This window comes from Antechinus flavipes, chromosome 3, assembly GCF_016432865.1.
Source record: "Antechinus flavipes isolate AdamAnt ecotype Samford, QLD, Australia chromosome 3, AdamAnt_v2, whole genome shotgun sequence".
Lineage (NCBI taxonomy): Eukaryota > Metazoa > Chordata > Mammalia > Dasyuromorphia > Dasyuridae > Antechinus > Antechinus flavipes.
The window spans coordinates 444577513-444597543 of record NC_067400.1 but is presented as its reverse complement, the minus strand read 5'-3'; the positions used below and the strand labels follow the sequence as shown (position 1 = coordinate 444597543).

The 20031-nt window shown below is 35.0% G+C and overlaps 1 protein-coding gene across 2 annotated transcripts in view; it reads left to right on the top strand.

The window, feature by feature from the left end:
- The first annotated feature begins 2223 nt into the window (after positions 1-2223).
- RIF1 (replication timing regulatory factor 1) overlaps positions 2224-20031 on the top strand; it is a 51893-nt gene continuing 34085 nt past the window's right edge. For both annotated transcript variants that reach the window (XM_051986443.1, XM_051986442.1), the window contains exons 1-11: positions 2224-2384; positions 3177-3255; positions 5867-5963; positions 6644-6774; positions 6867-6961; positions 10429-10618; positions 13025-13117; positions 14184-14322; positions 15384-15535; positions 16093-16213; positions 19784-19957. In XM_051986443.1, coding sequence (XP_051842403.1) covers positions 2281-2384; positions 3177-3255; positions 5867-5963; positions 6644-6774; positions 6867-6961; positions 10429-10618; positions 13025-13117; positions 14184-14322; positions 15384-15535; positions 16093-16213; positions 19784-19957 — 1375 coding nt within the window. In that variant the 5' untranslated portion in view covers positions 2224-2280. The remainder of the gene's footprint in view (positions 2385-3176; positions 3256-5866; positions 5964-6643; positions 6775-6866; positions 6962-10428; positions 10619-13024; positions 13118-14183; positions 14323-15383; positions 15536-16092; positions 16214-19783; positions 19958-20031) is intronic.

Below are 20031 nucleotides of genomic sequence, written 5' to 3'. Positions count from 1 at the left end.
TATTCTCAAAATTTGCCAATATCCTTAATAAGGTTTTAAAGTATTTAAATGTTACATTTTCAAATGAAAACTGAATTTCCACTTGCAAACATAGTGATTTTTAATAAAATGAGTGTTTTGAAAAACGTTCAGTTCCTTGGGAACAGTGATTGTCTTTTGCTTCTTTTTGTATTCCCAGAGCTTATGATATGGTTGATAATTGTTTGATTTAATATTTTTATACTTCTGTGTAATTGCTTTTCTTTGTAATCCTATCTTATGTATTCTAAAAGGAAATCCATGACATGAAAAATTAAAAAAACATTGCTTTAAAGGGAGCTGAATGTAGTGAAGAGGATGTGGTCTTGGGCTAGTTGCCTATTGTCAATACTGAAAACCACCTTCCAATTCTAGAAGTTATAGAACAGGTACAGATGAGTTAGGTGAAGAAGGAAGGGAGGAAGGAAGGAAGGGAGGGAGGGAGGAAGGGAGGAAGGAAGGAAGGAAGGAAGGAAGGAAGGAAGGAAGGAAGGAAGGAAGGAAGGAAGGAAGGAAGGAAGGAAGGAAGGAAGGAAGGAAGGAAGGAAGGGGAAAGGAAAGGAAGGAAGAAGGAAGGAAGGAAGGAAGGAAAGGAAAGGAAAGGAAAGGAAAGGAAAGGAAAGAAAGGAAAGGAAAGGAAAGGAAAGGAAAGGAAAGGAAAGAAAGGAAAGGAAAGGAAAGGAAGGAAGGAAGGAAAGAAGAAGGAAGGAAGGAAGGAAGGAAAGGAAAGGAAAGGAAAGGAAAGGAAAGGAAAGAAAGGAAAGGAAAGGAAAGGAAAGGAAAGGAAAGGAAAGGAAAGGAAAGGAAAGGAAAGGAAGGAAGGAAGGAAGGAAGGAAGGAAGGAAGGAAGGAAGGAAGGAAGGAAGGAAGGAAGGAAGGAAGGAAGGAAGGAAGGAAGGAAGAGAAAGGAAGGAAGGAAAGGAAGGAAGGAAGGAAGGAAGGAAGGAAGGAAGGAAGGAAGGAAGGAAGGAAGGAAGGAAGGAAGGAAGGAAGGAAGGAAGGAAGGAAGGAAGGAAGGAAGGAAGGAAGATTAAAGACCCCAGGTTTCATTGCACGTGATTGTCATTCACTAAGGATAGTTGAAAGTAAAATCACTTACCCTCCCAGGGACTCGGGTTTTCAGGGACAAGGAATTACAACACTAATTAAATTCTAAAAATGAATAAATGGGGGAAAGACTGTCGGTCTGTATTCCTCCTATGGCATAACCCAACCTCACTCATTTCTCTAAGGCAATTTTTAAATGACAGCAATAAAAATAAAAATTAAATTGAGAAATTTCGCCTAGCAGGCAAATGATTAAGATGCAGGGTATCCATATGCACAAGGAGATGGAGTGGGGGCGGGGTTGGCGGGGAGCGATCGATGCCTTCACTGCTCCTCAGGCTACGGGCCTCGATTGGCTCGGGCATCTCTTTCCTGGACTTCCCTCTCGCAGGAGCTAAGCTCCCGCGCACTCAGAGCCTTCCCCACCTCCTGGATCCTCCCACTCCCCCCATTTCCTCCCCCCGCCGCCATTTTAGGCTGGGCCGGAACCAGCGCCTGGCGCGCTCGAGGGAGCAGCTAGAGGGCGAGCGCCCCTACAGCCGCCGCCGCTGCCGAATCAGTCTGGAGCCGGATCTCGCACCCGAGCCCGGGGATCACGCGGGACGCGCCGGCGGACGGAGCTCCCGCGGGCGGGAGACGTACGGTTGGCCCAGGCTGAGGGTAAAGCGATCGTGAGAGGCGCCGTTCGGCGCCCCACCCCCCTCCGCTCTCCTCCTGGGCCTGAAGCGCCCTCCCACTGGTCCTTCCTCCCGCCCCTCGACCACTTCGGGCGCCTCCCCCTGTTGAAAAGAGCCCGGGAAATTCTCACGTCGTCGGCGCCGGACGCGGGTGGCGGCGGGAGTGGCTGCGGCTGAGGCAGCGTCGGGGCCGGCGCGTGTGCGGAGGGCGGCCAGGTGCGGAGTCACTTGGCTTGACCTGCCTCCACCCGGAGATCGGGACGCGGGAACGCGGCCTGGGGGAGGGTGAGTGTAAAGAGGCACCGGGGAAGTCTGGGCGTGCACACGTGTGTGTGTTTGCGGATGAGTGTAACATGCGTGAGAGAGTTAGCCCGCGTGCGTGGAGGGGTGCGGGTTCTGGAGATGGGGGTTGGGGACCGGCGATGCGCGTTTCAGGGGCGCTGGCGGAAGGGGGTGTCTGTACTCGGTGTGGGGGTGGTCGTCTCACGGGCCTCCTCCGTTTCCCCTTCCCGCTCCCCCCCTTCGAATTGTAGCCACCATGACTGCCCGGAGCTGTAGCCCTCTGACCCCGCTGTTGGAAACGCTGGAGGATCCCGCCGCCTCTGCGGGGGAGCAGGTGGATGCCTACCTGACCTTGGCCAGGTAAGTCTCAGTTTACCTTCTTTTTCTCCCAATTCCCCAATTAAATAAGCCCCAATATCTACTTTCATTCCCCCCACCTCTCTTGCTCATTTCCTCCAAATCTTGATTGGGTATAGAGCAGGCAAGAAGGGAAGAGTGGATAGAAAATAAAGGAAGATTAACTTCAATTAATCCACAAGTCAGGTTCCTTTTAAAATCCAGCTTAAGTTAGAGAAGATCAGATAAGAAGTTCTTAAGGATTTTTTTGTGTGTGAGCTCTATCATTTATTGAGATTGAAAAAGAATCTAGTTTTTTGTTGTTTTTCCAGGAAAAGAGGTCTGAAAAGTTGGTAGAGGGTTAATTTATAGGTGGATGAACTGGTTTTACACATTTGGAATCACTTGTGCAACTATACCATTCTTTTTGAATGTTGCAAGCTATTTTTTTAAAATTTAGTCGCAAAACTAGTTGGAATATTTTTTTTGAGATGACTGGTAAATTTTTTTTTTTAAGGTAGTAGCTGTGCTTTAATCTCCTTAATTTGTAAGCCAGTACCATCTTCATACAGTATTTAAAGTTTTATTACTTTATTATTTGTTTGAAAAAGATTGTGAAGTTTAATTTTACAGACTTACAATCTAAGATCTTGGTGGCATAACACTAAATACCTTCTAATGAGAATATATGATATAAGTGTATTTCAGATTATGAGTTACTCAAGAATGAAAGTATAAGCCTTATTTAAGAAAGAAATCAATATTTTTAGTAAGTGTAATAGTGATTAAATTTTTTTCCCCTTCATATTCTTAAAGTCGACTAACTGGAGAAGAAGGAAAAGAATTCATTATAGAAATCAAGAAACAGCTTCCTCGCCTTTATAACGCATTTAAGGTTTGTAATAAATGAATTTCATTTAAATGTTTTACAAATTCTTTGAGACCATTTTCATGACCATTTTCAAAGTGAAGCTATTGATACTGGAGCAGTTTAAGTTAGAAAATAATAATTTTGCTTTATTATTAGGATTGAATTTATAATTGAAGCGACCTTAGGAAAAATCCAGTCCAACTTTTTAACTTTATAGATGAAGAAACTGAATCCTAGAGAGGCTAAATGACATGCCTAAAGTCACATTGTTAAGTGGAAAAGCAGAGATTCTGACTGCAAATCAAGTATCTTTACACTGCACAAGGGTGTTTCTCCTCATAGGATTGGTCTTGACACTGACTGCAGACTTTAGGACTGCATATGGGGGTACTTGAGAAACACCAAAAGTGTCCTAGTAAATATTCAATAGGCTTCTATCCATATAAACAGAAAATTTGCTATTTAGTTTTAGTATTATCACTTTAAGTGCTATATTTAACATAGCTATATTCTTTATGCTTTTACATTTCATATGAATTCTCAGAGTCTGGAGATGGTGTTCCTATGGCCTGCATTAACTTTTAAGACCCTCAATCTTATACTTATTAATGCTAGATCCCATTGTATATGAATAGTAGGACGCTTGATAATGTTGAAGTGATTTGTAATGGAGAGGGGGAAGGTAAGATCGGGACAATCTGTATAAAATATCTAGTAGATACTGAGAAATATCAATAAGTAAATACTTAATATGTTTGCCCATTTGAGGAAACTTCTTGAGAACAGAGACTACCTATCTTTTCTAATTAACTTCCATCATCTAGTAGAGCAATATATGAAGCAGCTTGAAGGCTTGTTAAATATTTGCATTTTGTAAATGTGGAAATATAAGAGTTTCCTTGTCTGCCAGAAACTTAGAGAGTAGAATCATAATGTAAAAGTTACAGTAATGGGTAGTGCATTGATTTCAAAGTACTAATTGAGTTTAATTTGTTACTAAGTTTCCTTTTTCTGGTTTGCTCCAATACAGGGTATGGGAGTAATATTGGCTTGCTTTTTTCAGTGCCATGACAGTTGGTCCAGTGCCTCAGATAAAGGGATATCTGTTCCGCCCACTGAAACATTGGAAAAAATTTTAAAGTAACCCTTTACAAGGGGATTTTAATACTTTAGAACTCCATAGAAGGGTGGAAGTTGTTAGGGAAATCTAAAAACATATCACCTGCTGTTTACCACACTTAACAGAAAGCCATCTCTTATGATAAAGAATTTTTTTAATGAAAGAAGAAAGAAAAAGTTATGCAAAATTAATATATCAAAAAATTTTGATAGGGTGTGTTTTATACGCATTCCACATCCACTCAACCTCAGAAACAAAGGTGGATTGTCCTCTTCTCTTTTGATACCCAGTTTGGTCATTATAAGTTTGCAATATTCATTTAATTTGTGTGGTTTTCTCTTTCTATTTGCTGTATTGGCATTATTTCTTGGAAGACTAAGCTTCTCTGTATTTCTTGAATTAGTTTTTTTTTTTTTTTTTTTTTTGCTGAGGCAATTGAGGTTAAGTGACTTGCCAGGGTCACAACTAGAAGTGTTAAAGTGTTTGAGGTCAGAGTTGAACTTAGTTCCTCCTGACTTCAGGGCTATTCACTGTGCCATATTATATTATATTATATTGTATTGTATTATGTTATATTATATTATATTATTTCTTACAATGTAGTAATGTTATATAACTTATGTACACCACAAATGTTAGCTATTCCTCAGTTGGTGAATATCTATTTGTTTTCTTCTACTCTGCTTCAACAAAAAGTGACTATGAGTCTCTTTTATCATTGAGCTCCTTGAGATATTTGTAGCTGGGCACACTAAAGGGAAGAGCTGTGAATTGTTCTAATTGTAGATTTTATGTGTCACCTGAACTTTGAATAATGTGTCTGGGATTAGACAAAAGCAGAAAATTTAAAGGCATTTCAAGAAAGAGGAGAATCATACAAAATGGGAAATGAGTATCAGATATTTGATTGGACATTATTGAGTCTTGCCTAGGAAGAGCAGAAATTTTGGGAAAAATGAGAAATTTAAATATGTAAGGGCAGTGAGATTTGTGGACAGATGTTTTGAAAATTAAAGACTCATGAATTTAGAGATAGGTAGGGAGGTGTCTTCAACATTTTTTAAGCATGGGAGTGATGGAAAAAATTGATGCTTTAGCAAATCTAGTCTTACATGTTTAGTTGATGGGAGATTGATCACCAAGTAAGTGGTTAGTAGTCTGTGATGAATTCCTGGACTAGTTTTTGGGAATGGAAAGGAAAGAATCATGAGACCTATGAATGGAACAGTCAATAGGATTATAAGTAGTTGTGGTATAAAGGCTGTGAAATAGGAAAAAAAGTCTCCCATGTTTATCTTCTGTGCTTGTCTTCATCTTTTCCTCCAGCATAGGACGTTCTCAGTCTTCTCTACCTTTGTAGCAATGTTATATGGTTATGAAGTGTTTTATGAATTGATTTTAATGTAGTGATCACTTTTAGTTATTTAATAATTTCTATTAAAATGCTTTCTTAATTTATTTCAGTTTTAGTATCATAATTTTAAGTTGACATTTTGTTTGTGTTTCTTTTTTTAGACTCACATTTGTAGTCAAAACTCAGAGCTGAATAGTGCTACTCTACAAGCTATGGGATTTTGTTTATATAACTCCCAAATTACTTCAGGATTAACAGGTATAAAATTATTTGTGGTCTTAAATTTTCAGAATTTCGTTGAGAAGTCTTCTTTTCTCTTTGTATTGTACTGTTTTGTCTTTGCACCTTTATATCTTTGTCTTTAAGAGGATATAAATAGTCATTCTTATGCTACATTTTCTTTTGTATCTATTGCAGCAGGTATTATCTAAGACATATTTAATAGATATTTATATTATACTTGAACTCTTTAATTCAAGCCTTAGAAATTACGGATTCATTTAAAATGAATTTGCAATGCCAGGTGTGTCTTGAAATATTAAGTTAAAATTGAACGTTGTAAAACTATTATTTCAATTATGAAATCTTAAATCATTGCTGTTTATGTGTTTGTGTTTGTTTTTCTGCTTATTTGATGTGAACATGGTGTTTATGGAATAGTCCCAAAGTACCATGAGAACCTTTTTTTTCCTTAAATATTTTGTTGTGGCAATTGGGCTTAAGTGACTTATCCAGAGTCATGCAGCTAGAAAGTGTTAAGTGATTGAATTTAAGTCCTCCTGACTTCAGGACTGGTGCTCTATCCACTGTGCCTCCTGGCTGTCCCGAGAACCTTTTCTTTTATGTTGATAGTAGTACAGGGCAAATGAGTTTTATGGTTTTATAGTATGTTGCATAATCAACAAAACCCAAATTGTAAGTGCTTTTTCTTTTTTCAGAAAAAGAAATGCAAGAGCTGCTTTCACAGTTGACTGATATTGCTACAAAGAGTGCAGACAAAAATACACGTACTCGAGCACTTTGGGTAATGTCTAAACAAACATTTCCCAATGAAATTGTTGGCAAAGCGGTAGGTGTAGAGTTGTTATTTATTACCTTTATACTACTACTTAAGCATATTGAAATTAGGCTTGATGATTTCTATATATATATCTTTTCTAGGTACCCAGTATAATTACCATGTTAGAAGTAGTATTTAATAAAGTGGATGTGCATTCTATGGTGGTTGATTATGAAGCACTAAATGTTATCATACGGTATGTATGTTTGAATGTCATGCTTATTAAAATAATTTAATGTACTTTGAATCTTGAAGGAGTAAATTATTAATATGCTAGGTATTTCATTGTCCACATTTAAATTATTATTTGAAATGTTCTAAAGTATTTCGCAAACACTGGTATTCTGAGATTTCTTGAATAAACCAGAACAGTGTGCATTAGCACATATAGGAAACTTTGCCTTTTGTCACTTGTATTGAGTATGATTATTTAGTTGGTGGAAAGTGTTTTGTTTTTGTGTGTGTGTGTGACGGGAGAAATTCTTTTGTAGAGAGTGATCAGTGTGACAGTGTGACATGACTAAACACTTGGTTTCTTAGTGTTGTTCTTAGTGGTTCTTAGTAATTAATATTGACCACCAAACCCTTGGAAATGAGTGAATGGTAGGATTAATTCTGTCATTAAGGACTTCAATTTGGGGAGTATGTATGCTATATATTCTTTTCTATTATCTTCTGTGTAGCAATCAAATCCAGGATCCTTGTCAGTAAGCACCCACCATGTGCTAAGCATTGTTCTAATCCCTGAGGATTCAAAAAGAAGACAAAACCAGTTCCTGTCCACAATCTAATGGAAGAATAACAAAAGATATTATATGTTTAAACAAGCTGTATACAGGATAAACATAAATATATACATTCATACAATGACTGAAAGAAGGCACTAGAATTAAAAGGGGATGAAAGAGCCTTCTTGTAGAAGATGAGATTTTAATTTGGATTAAAGTCAGGGAATCCTGGAGGAAGAACATTCCAGGCATGGAGGGCAGCCAGTGAAAATGCCCATAACCTCAAAATGGGATGTTTTGATTATGAAACAACCAGGAGACAATTGTCATTGGATCAGAGAGCATGCTGGAGATATAAGGTGTAAGAAAACTGGGGTTGGGGTTAACTTGTGAACAAAATTGAATGCTAGAAGATTTTTTATGTGAAGTTGGAGGTGATTGGGAGCCACTGGAGTTTATTTAGTGGAGGGTGAACATGGTTAGACTTGTACTTGGGGAAAATCTCTTTGGCAAGTGAATAAAGAATGAATGGGGAGAGACTTATGACGGACAGCCCCATCAGCAGGTAATTGTGATAATTGAAGTCTGAGGTGATGAAGGAGAGAAGGGTACATACTTGAAAGACACTGAAAAGGTGAAATTGACAGGTCTTGCCAATAGAGTAGTTGAGCAGTGAGAAACAGTGAGGAGATGGGAATGACAACTAGGTTTTGAGCCTAGGAGAATAGGAGGGTGATATTATCCTTCACAGTAATAGGGAACATTGGAAGGCAAGAGAGCTTAGAAGGAAAGATAGCGATTTCAGTTTTGGACATGGTGAGGTTAAGTTGTCTACAAATGAATAGGTTTAAGAACTCAAGTGTTTTGATACGGGAGCCACCTGCCAGTGACTGTTGGAGATCTAACACGATCTGTAGAATGGTTTTCTTCATGTGAGAGGATGGTGATACAAGGAGACTAAGAGGCAGTTGCATTGTCTGAACTCTCTCCTTTTCCCTCTTGTCAGCAATTTATTTCATTCCCAATCCACAAGGAACATCTGCATTAGTAAAGGCTGCTTTGCAACTTCTTCAAGTGTTAACGATTCTCAGCTGTGGAGGCTCTCGGAAAATTGACCTGCTCCTTTACTTAGGCATGGTCCTTAACAACTCAGAGCCAGTTTGAGCAGACAAGGTCAGCCTGAAGATTGGGGAAAGAGTTTTGAGATTCATCAGCACTGTTGTACTGTCATTTTCAATCATGTCTGACTGTTAGTAATACCTTTTGGAGCATTTTTGACAGAGATAATGGAAGTGGTTTGCCTTTTGTTTCTCTAGTTCATTTTACAGTTGAGAAAACTGAGACAAATAGGTTAAGTAGCTTGTTCAGGGTCATACTGCTAGTAAGTATCTGAGACCAGACTAGAATTCCGAAAGATGAGTTCCTTACTCCAGGCCTTGCACTCTATTCACTATAGCACCTTGCTGCCCATCAGCATAAAAATGGTAATTAAATTATTGGGACCTGGTGAGATACATCAATAGTAGAATAGAGGAAGAAGAGTTTTGGCCCCAGATAGGGCTGTGGCATTACCACAGTCCATGGGCATGATCTTGAGAACTCAGCAGAGGTGGCTAAGAAAAAGTGGTAACTATAAAATGTTAAATGGCATAATATTGTTTTTTAAATAATGGTTTTTGGTTAACATTTAAAAGGTGAAACTAAGACACTATAGCACATGTTTGATGATGTTAGGCTGTTCTCATATAGCTGTTCAACTGCATTGACAACAGTTTTAACAATTATATCCCAGAATATTTTTTGCCCATTGTGAGAATGAATCTATTTGTTTTTAGTTTTGTTTTGTTTTTTGTTCAGACTCTGATTGTCTTACTTTTAGTATTTCCCTGACAGGCCGATTTTTTTTTTTTTTTTTTGACCGACAGATCTTGTAATTTATTTCCTACAATCTCTCTTTGCCTTTCTGTATATACCTTGTCACAATTGTTGGCCACCTATTCTTTCTAAATATTTGGTGTTCCTATGGTTTGCATAATATTGTTTTTCTTCCTTTCTGAGTTTTCCCTTCTTAGTTTCCTGCTGGATTATCATAGGGTCTCTCTTCTCTCCTTTTCTCTTCCTTCCCTTATCTTTTCCTATCATACTTCTTCACTATCCCCCCCCTTTTTTTCCATTCAATTAATGTCCATTAAATATATGTAGATGTGTATATAAATATGCAGAGAAGTGTATATCTATCTACAGATAGATCCTAATTGTTCTCTTGAAATCTAGTGCTGTAACTCCAGCTTCCTACTTAACCCCATTAAGTTACAGAGCTAATGTCATTTTCTTGCTCAGAAAAACCTATAAGTGGTCCTCTGTTGCTTTCATATGAATTATAAACTCATAGTTTTTAAAGCCTTTGATAGCCTTACTTTAACTTGTTTTTCCAGACTTAATATCACAGTGACTTTCTTTATGCATTCTATATCCCAGGCATATTTCGATAGTTCCTGTTCTTAACCACTTTTTCAGACTTCCTTTATTCCTAAAATATATTCTCTCATCATTTCAATCTTCCAAAGCTCAGATCAAATGCTGTTTGCTTTTAAAGGTTTGATTCCGCCACTTGCAACTGTTTTCTTCTTTCTGTATTTCTTGTGTGCATCTGTGATTTTTTTCTTCTTTTACATCCTTAGCACCTAACAAAGGGTCTGGCATGAACTAGATATTTAATGTTGGAATGGAATTGAATTCTGGATGTAGATTTTAAAGGTTATGTATCTTTGGAAATACTTGCGATTTTAGTCACCAATCTAGTATGTAATCTTGACCTGGATAAGGTAGTTTTCTTGATAAAATTTGCTTATCAATTGCAAATAAGTTAGAGTTAAGACTTAAATATTTGCCTTTGCACCAACTTTTACTAAATATTTATTTCTATTCTTTATAGACTAATAGAGCAAGCCCCTATTCAGATGGAAGAAGAAGCAGTGAGGTGGGCAAAGTTGATCATACCTTTAGTGGTACATTCAGCCCAAAAAGTACATTTACGGGGAGCAACTGCACTAGAGATGGGAATGCCATTGTTGCTCAAGAAACAGCAAGAAGTAGCAGCTGTTACTGAGCAACTTATGACAACTGTGAGTGGTAATTTTAAGTTTTTTAAAATAGTTTTCTTAAAGACAAAAAAAAAAGGGACAGAAAATTATGCATTATATCATCTTAGTATGACAATACCCAATATTTAACATAGCCTAATATTAGAGGGCCATGTTACTAAAAATTTTACAAGTAATCTTAAGTCATATTATTTGCCATTTGAGAAACTGAATTAATAATTATTTTTTCTAATTACAAATTGATATTTTATCGAGTTTCAGATTGTAACTTGGTTTTGTTTTGCAAACTTTCTTGATAGTTCATTGTTTTTGTTTTTGATAATTTGATAATTTCACCTTTGGTACTTTGTTTTGTGTCAAGTGGTGTTTTTTGTATTTTATTTAATGTTTTTAAATGGGTGATACATGCAGTAGTCTTGATTAGAAAGGAGCTTAAAACATTTATTCTAATATAATTATACCGCAGAATAATAGCCATAACAAAGTGTTTTAAGGTTTGCAAAGTATTTTATATATGTCATATCATTTTGGTTCTCACAACCCTGAAAGATAGATGGGTGTTGTTATTATCCCTATGTTACAGATGAGGAAATTAAGGCTGCAAAAGGCATTTTTATTAGGATTTTGAGTTCAAATCTTTTCATTACCAGCTTCAAAGAGCAATTTGTTAGATGTTGGAGGTAACATTTTTAGGTTAGAATCTATGCCCTCATGTTGATAATAAGGGGAGTAGTATACTTCACAAAACAGCATAGACTTTAATATTTTTGGGAAGTGAAAGACAATACTCTGTGAAGATTACATTCCTAGTTTTGTAACCGAATCAGTTTACCTTCCCAATAGACTGTTGTTGTTATCTTAACAAGGTAACTTGAATGAACTAGAAAAAATTCATTACCTAGTGGTTAACCTATATTATCCTTGGATTGCAAATTCAAAAATCAGTATATCAGAATCTTTCTACTTTTATGTACAATCTGCCAGTTTAACTCATTAGAATAACTTGCTGATAATCTAGACTTACTTCATTATGATAAAGGCCAGTCATGTCAAACTCAAATCAAAAAGGGATCACAAATTAACATTTCTGTGTTATATTATATTTTTATTTATTTTGTAACATTTCCCAGTTATATTTTAATCTGATTTGGGCCCCATGGCTTATGAGGGCTACTTCGACTTTGACACTTCTGAGATAGGCAGTTAAAATAACTTTTCATCTTAATGATGATTTTTCTTTTTGGTTGAAATGACCACCTCCATGTTGCATCATTATAACTAATGTCATTTATTCAGTATATTCATTATGGGAATGACAGATGATTAAAGTTTGATATTTTCCAATATTTGGTATTATTTTTAAAAATGGAAATTTTTAAGAGAAAGATAGCTTTTGGCAAAGCCTGCCCTAAGCTAAAGCCTTCTGTGAAGGACTTCTCAAGTAATATTCCCTCCTAAGAATTTTATACAAGGATAGTTAGTATGAATACTAGTTATGAGGTAGGCAATAACTTGAATGCCATAAAGATAGAGACAATAAATCTAGGGACCTCAGTTATCCCTCCAAACCCTTATTCCTGCAGTTCAAACAAAAGAATTGTTATATAATCTGATTTGTTAAAGCCAGAGTTACCTATGTAAGTTTAATAGATTTCTATTCATATTAATGATATCTGTAAAAATGTATATTGTAAAGTTATTAATATTTTAGAGATTCCTTACACTTTACTACACTTGGCCCAGAATTTGTGATATCTTTAAATTATGGAATAGAACCAGTGAAAGAACTCTGGGAGATGACTATGAACCATTACATAGAATTCCCAATCCCTATGTTTTTGTTCTCCTGCATTTTTGATTTCCTTCACAGGCTAATAGTACACTATTTCAAACTCTGATTCTTTTTGTACAGCAAAATAACTGTTAGGATACGTATGCTTATATTGTATTTAATTTATACTTTAACATACTTAACATGTATTGGTCAACCTGCCATTGGAGGGGATGAGGGGAAGGAGGGGAAAAATTGGAACAAAAGGTTTGGCAATTGTCAGTGCTGTAAAATTATCCATGCATATAACTTGTAAATAAAAAGGTATAAAAAAGGGGAAAAAAGGAAAAATAAATTAGGGAATAGAGAATAACAAGTCTTTTGTGAAATACCGAATAATTTAGTCACTGTATGTTAACATGGTGTATACTTGTACCAGGATTTGATAACATGATTCGTTTGGAGAAATCCCTTCATAATTAAAAGTACATGTTTTATTTTACAAGGTTATTAAACTGAAATTTTCTTAGTAGTTTATTAGTGGTGGATGAATGAATAGCTTTATTTTTTAAGGTTCTGTTTAAAAAAGGTTTTTTAAAAAAATTATGAACAAAATTCTTCCTTTCACCACTCATTTTTCCCCATTTTTTTTCCAGAAACTAATTCCAGAACTACAAAAACTCTTCATGAGTAAAAATGAGACATATGTGTTGAAATTATGGCCTTTGTTTGTTAAACTTCTTGGAAGGGTAAGAGCTATACTTCTCCAGGATAATAAAGTTTTGGGATCATGACATCTGTTCTTGGGTCCAAAGAAGACAAGTTATTCTTCCTGCTGACAGCCCTGTAGATAAAGAGTAGTCTGCTCTAAGCCACCTTTTATCTAAGCTAAACATGATGATTTCTGAGTTCAAATCTAGCTTCCGACACTTAATAGATTTGTGACCTTGGGGAAGTCACACCACCCTGTTTGCCTCAGTTTTTTATCTGTGAAATGAGCTGGAGAAGGAAGTGGCAAACCAACCCAGTATCTTTGCCAAGAATATCCCAAATGGGGTCTTGAAGAATTGAACCCAACTAAATTAAATGACAACATTTCATTTTTTGCATACCACAATTTGTTGTGAAGTTAGTATGTGGAAGTTGGGTATCCTGGTATGTTTAAGCAGTCAGTTGTCTTAGTCGCTTATCTTTTGTCTTAAAATTCACTAAAGTTCCCCTCATACACTACTACTATTAGTCTTCTGACATCCCTAAGAACAAAAGTTTTTAAAAGAAAAGGTGAGAGAGAAGGTTGGAATCAACAAAATTCCTCAATACATCTAAACAGGCTGGATTTAGGTATTGTTCCAAATCAAAACACAAACTCCTTTACAGTGGAATATGGGGTAAGGTATAATACTCTCCTCTTTTTGATGTTAAACTTGGTGGTAATTTTGCAGCTTTCCTTTTCATTTGTTTTGTGGTTGTGGGTTTTCGTTGTTTTAGTAGTGTGTTGTTGTTTTTTTTTTTTTTCCCAGGATTGTCTCTATTCATTATATTTCTAATTTTGTAGTGCTTGTCATTTCTTAAAGAGTAGTATTCATGTACCACAGTTTATTTTAGCATTTCCCAGTCACTGGAGACTGACTTTGTTTCCAATTCTTTACAACTACAAAAAGTACTAAAGATTTTGGTATATATAAAGTCTTTGTTATCAATGATTTATTCAGAATCTTTACATATTACTATAGGTACTCTTCCTGTGTTCTTTGCAAATAAATGAAATTTTTTTTTTTTATTTTAAATTTTTCTTGGGTATTTTGTTACCTCTAGACTCTTCATCGAAGTGGGAGTTTTATCAACTCATTATTACAGCTAGAAGAACTTGGATTCCGTAGTGGAGCACCTGTGATAAAGAAAATTGCCTTTATTGCTTGGAAAAGTTTGATAGATAATTTTGCATTAAATCCAGGTAAGTTAAAATGTTATAAATATTTGATTTTTTATTTACAGCTAATTAAAGGAAAAGAAATGAAGTTATGTCTTCTAGTCTTCATTTTTTTTTTTAAATTTTTATTTTCCCCAGTTACATGTAAAAACATCCTTTTTTGTTATACATGTAATGCGTCTATGTATTTTTTTTTAAACATATTTCCTTATGAATTTTATTGAGAGAGAAATGAGAGCAAGAGCAGGGGGGGGAGGGCAGGAAACAAGGAAAAAAAAGTGAACATATCCTATGTGGACTTACATTCATTCTCCATAGTTCTCTTTGGATGTGGATGGCATTTTTCCATCCCAAGTTTATTGGGATTGCCTTGGATCATTGAACTGCTGATAAGAACCAAGTCTCTCAGTAGTTTATCATCACATAATCTTGCTCTTACTCTGTACAGGAATACTCTGTATTCCTGGTTCTGCTTGTTTTGCATGTCTTGATTCTTTTTAAGATGTTTAAATGTTGATTGTCCACTATAGTCGAATAGGTGTATGTAATTCAGGGCTTTTTCCTTTAAATCCTTGTATAAAACTTCGTTATAGTCCACAATCGGTAATATCAGGCAGCATTGTGTCAAATCACTTATTCCCTGTGAAATGGGCATAATACTTGTATCTGTTTAATAGGGAAATATTAATTAGTGTCATTAAAATGCTTTGATACTGATTTGACATAATAGGAGTTTAAAGAAAGGGGTCAGTGAAGCAATGCTTTAACATCCTTGCCATTAAAGACCTTTTATTAGAAAGACATAATAAGTTAAACTATCAAACACTGAGTGTCTTAAAAATCAGAAATGGCTAGCCTTGATATGGATAATTGTCCAATTCATCCTCTGAGTAAGTGAATTGATTGTAGTAAGAATGGTCTTAAGAAGTGTTTTTTTCTCTGTATGGATAACTCTCTTATGAGTAATTATTGATTAGCTGTATTTCTTTATTTTAACTTGTTTGCTGAAAATGCTACTGTAAAATTAATGAGTGTTTATCTCAAGTTCAACTGTATATTTTTAATCTGTTCTTAAAAATCTGAAGATATACTGTGCAGCACAAAGCGACTGAAATTGCTCATGCAGCCTTTGAGCTCTATCCATGTCAGAACAGAAGCTTTAGCACTGACAAAATTGGAAGTCTGGTGGTATCTACTAATGAGGCTTGGACCTCATCTTCCTACAAATTTTGAACAGGTAACAAAACACAGAATGTAGATTGTTGTATTTTGACTACTCTGGGTTCTTGTTTTTATAGGTATGTTGCATTTTCTACTTCATAAATAGTGCTTGATTTATCTGTTAGAAATTATATGAGATAGCATTGTGTCAGCCCTGTGTTTTTTACAACCAAACATCTTGAACAATGACTTTTTTATTGATGCATATATTGTTGAATGCTAAATTTTATGGCTTTTGTTCTTATGACAAAAATCGATGAAAACTTAATTGAATTTTTGTGTTCAAATTGAGAAGTTTTATTGTTTACCACTCAAACTTAATCTGGTAGATTCTTGAAGAATAGTCTTTTCCCAATTTGAATGTCTTTTATCTTTATAGTCTGTCCTTTTCTTTGCTTTATTTCCTTGTTTTTGATATTTAGCTGAAAGAACTTAATAAGCTCTAGCCAAATAGTGGTATATTCTGTGGTGTGAGTGAGAGATTGAAGCATGGGACCACTGGACTCTGAACATGTCCAAATAAGATTATATAATCGAATACTTACATACACATTGTTTACTTTTTCTCTGTAGGTTTGTGTACCTCTCATTCAGAGCACAATTAGCACAGACTGCCATACTGCACCCCAAGGAACTCCATCCCGTGGAGCAACAAATGCAGGCTTAAACCCTGTTACTCCTAATCAGAAAACAGGTACAGGATAAGTTTTGATTTAAAACTCTAACTTGATTATGAAAAAAATTGAAATTCCTGTCTGCATTACTTCAAAAGCCAGCATCTATTCCTTTTGATTGGTTTTATTATGAAAACTTTGTTCTAATAAAAAATTCTGCTGTTTGAAGAATTCTCCTTATGTGCTTGATTAGTTAGCGCTTAAAATGTTTTTTGCTGTATTTTATGATGATGCATATATAGGTTTATTTTAATATTGATCAATAATATATATTTGATATTTGAGGTAAACTGTGAAAGCATCCTAGAAAAGTTAACCCATGTGCATATCTTAGGAACAGACTCATTATAGTTAATTGTCAGCCATTATTAATGTAGTAGAAACTAGTTCCTGTAATTGTGTTACCAGTTACCTTTAGACACAAATGAATATATGAATGAAAGCTGTTAAAATGGATATTACTGTCTATACAGAACAGAGAATTATTCAATCTGTATCTTTCAAAGCTATCCTGCCTCTTTATGCCTTTTTTTGACCATCTTCACATTTTCTTCTGCATAGTTAAAAAAAAAGATACAGTTATAACTTGACACTTAAAAACTAATACATCATAGTATTCTCCTTAAACAAAGTTATGAAATGCTAACCAGAATCAATACCAAGATTACAAGATTTTGGTCATGAAATTGTAGTTTCTCTAGGGTATAAAAGTTTAATCTTGCATATTTAAAAGATTACTTGCTATCCTAATTGGGGAACAAATGATGTATATATTGAAAAGCTTACTTTTTGTAAATTTTTAGGTGTAACTTTATTTTTCCTGCAATTTTCAAACTAGGTCTTTAAAACTGTAGGATTTAGAATTGGATTCTATGTACTCTAAATGGTCTCTTTACTGTTTTATGAGTCTCTTTTGATATTGCTGACTCTGTTTCATCTTTTAGAAGTATTTGCTTTATTAAGAAGTTTGTGAATATAGGTTTCTATGATGGAAAAACTTGGATGGTATGAATTCATACCGTGTGTGTGTGTGTGTGTGTGTGTGTGTGTGTGTGTGTGTGTGTGTGTTTAAGTGTAATATGTGAATGTGCTTGCTCTACTTAAAGGTATTTGATCATCATACTATTGAACACACTGAGTTTACAGTGCTGGCAGAACATCTAGGAAAACATAGCTGTCAGTTAAAGGATGTGGAAGAGATTATTGACTAGATTCTATATTTAGGAGTCTTTCCTCTAGATTTGTAATTGAATTACATAGAATAGATGAGCTCCAAAGAGATCTAGAGAACTGAGCTTTGAAATATACCTGCTTCAAGTTAAAGAATTATAAACCAATGAAGGATGCTGAAAGAATGGTCTGACATGTTGAATTAGAAGTATCTACCAATGGGAAGTGTTCAAATGTTAAATGCCAAGGAAAGTTTAAAGAGGAATGCTGAAAAAAGGATGTTGGATTTTGTAGCTTAGGGACTGTTTTGTAGAGGTATATCAGTTTCAGTGAAATCAGATCTAATTGTAGCTCATAATGTGAATGTAAAAGATGTATAGAGTTGGCTTCTTGCAGTCTAGCAGCAAGGACAGAGGAGAAACAAGATTGATAATGGGAGTCTTAGGAAAGTTATGGGGAATATTTTTGTTTAATGATGGAATGAAATCTAAGAATCATTGTAGGCATTGGGGGAAAAGGACAGTAGATAAAGGATCTAATGGTCAGGAAAAAAAACAGTGGAACAAACTTCTATAGGAAAATTATCAGACATTCAGTGACCACTGGTGTAATTGGAAAGATGAACTTCGATAAAGTATGAGAGAGCCATTTCATATTATAATAACTTAAATATATAAGACCATCTTTACGGATAAGGAAACAAAGTGACACTATCACACATAACAAGTGATATAACTAAGACTTAAATCTAGGTCTTTAGATTGTATATTTAGTACTCTTTAGCTCTGACGAGGCACCTGGTTTTTGTTTTTGTTTTTTATTTCTGAGGCAATTGGGGTTAAGTGACTTGGCCAGGGTCACACAGTTAGAAAGTATTAAGTGTCTGAGGTCATATTTGAACTCGGATTGTCCCAATTTAAGGTTGGTGCTCTATCTACTGCACCACCTACCTGCCCCTTGTTTTTCTAACAATAATAGTTATGTCTTGAGATTTATATACAAATATACAAAGAAAAAAGTAATATGTCTTTTATGGAATGTGAAGTTTTGAGAAGAGTGCAGTTAACATTTCTGTATTGATATTAACTTTGGGCTAAACTTGTATTGATCTTTGTTGGGATTTTGCTTATATTCTAATTAGTTTTCCTCTCTCAGTCATAGACTATATTACTTTCAGAACTCGGTTGCTTCTCAAAAAAGAAGTCCATTAACTCAGGAACAATTTACTGTAACAAAATGGTTTTGCTTAAAGTGTCTTTAGCTTGTATAAAGGACAGCATGTTCTTAAGACTAATGTGAATTTGTGTTAACATAGCCACATAGACAAACATTTATGTTGAAAAATCAAGTTGTGTTTTTTTTCATTGTTCCAATAACCTGTGTGATCAGATCACAGATAAAGATTAGGAAAAAAAAATAGCTTGTTCACAGATACATGTAATTGGTATAACTCAGAATCAAAGTTGGATTTTCTGATTCTAAATCCAGACCCCTAGATTCTTTCCACCAGACCAGGGGTGCTTAAACTTTTTTATGTCATGGATCTGTTTTGACAGTCAGAGGAAGATTATAGATCCTTTAACTTGATGTTTTAAAATGTATAACATATATACAACTATAAAGGAAACTAATTATTTTTGAAATAGTTACCAATATTTTTTGCTTCCTCCCCAATCTTCAGTTTAATGTAAAATTAATTTGGATTTTTTTAAAAATGTAATTTAAAACACCAAATAAAATTGACATTTCCAAATACATAGTAAAATAGAAAAGGATGATCATATATAAAATTTCTAGCATTTTATGAAGTGATTTCTTTCTAAAAATATAATAAGTTCAACCTGTAGCTTTCAGCATTGTTCTTATGTATGATTTTTTTCTGACTTTACTTTCAGCTTCATAAACATTCAGTTCATTTTTTCTGTACTTTTTCTACTACTATATTCACTTTTTCCCTTATCTCATTGAATTAAAAAAACAACAACAACAAAGATTTCTTAAGAAATGTAGGCAAAATAAAATAACTCATTCTGAATCGAGTATATCACTTCTCTCTCATAATGTGGAGAGCTTGCTTCATTTATTTGGAACAGGTACTCCAATGAGATAAAAGATGAAAATGCTCAGTTTGTACAAAAAATAGTCAGTTTTTAAAATTATTATTACTAGCAAAAAAAAATTGGAAAATGAAGGTGGGATCATCACTTGGAGTGGCTGAACACATTGGATTATGTGAATTGAATTGAATATTATTGTACCATTAAGAAGTGACAAAAGAATAGGGTTCATAAAAAGACTGGGAAGACTTTTGATGAACTGATTGTTTTTCTGGTATATTTACTTTAGTCTCAGTTTTATACATTGGGTTGTTTTATTTTCATGTAAATCACTAACAGGGATTTTCTGATTTTTCTCTTAAGGATCTTTCCCATTTGGAACTCCAGTTACACCCAGAATGAACTTCTCTCTTAGTAACAGTGGAATAGCAGCCATTCCATCCATCCAACTCTTGGGAATTGAAATGTTACTTCATTTTTTGCTGGGTCCAGACGTTTTGGGGTTTGCTAAGAAAAACAAACTTGTGCTGAGTTTAGGTATTTTTTTTTCTTAAATTATTATGGGTACTTACCACAAGTCTTACAGTATATTTTTCAGTTCTTAGTGTTAC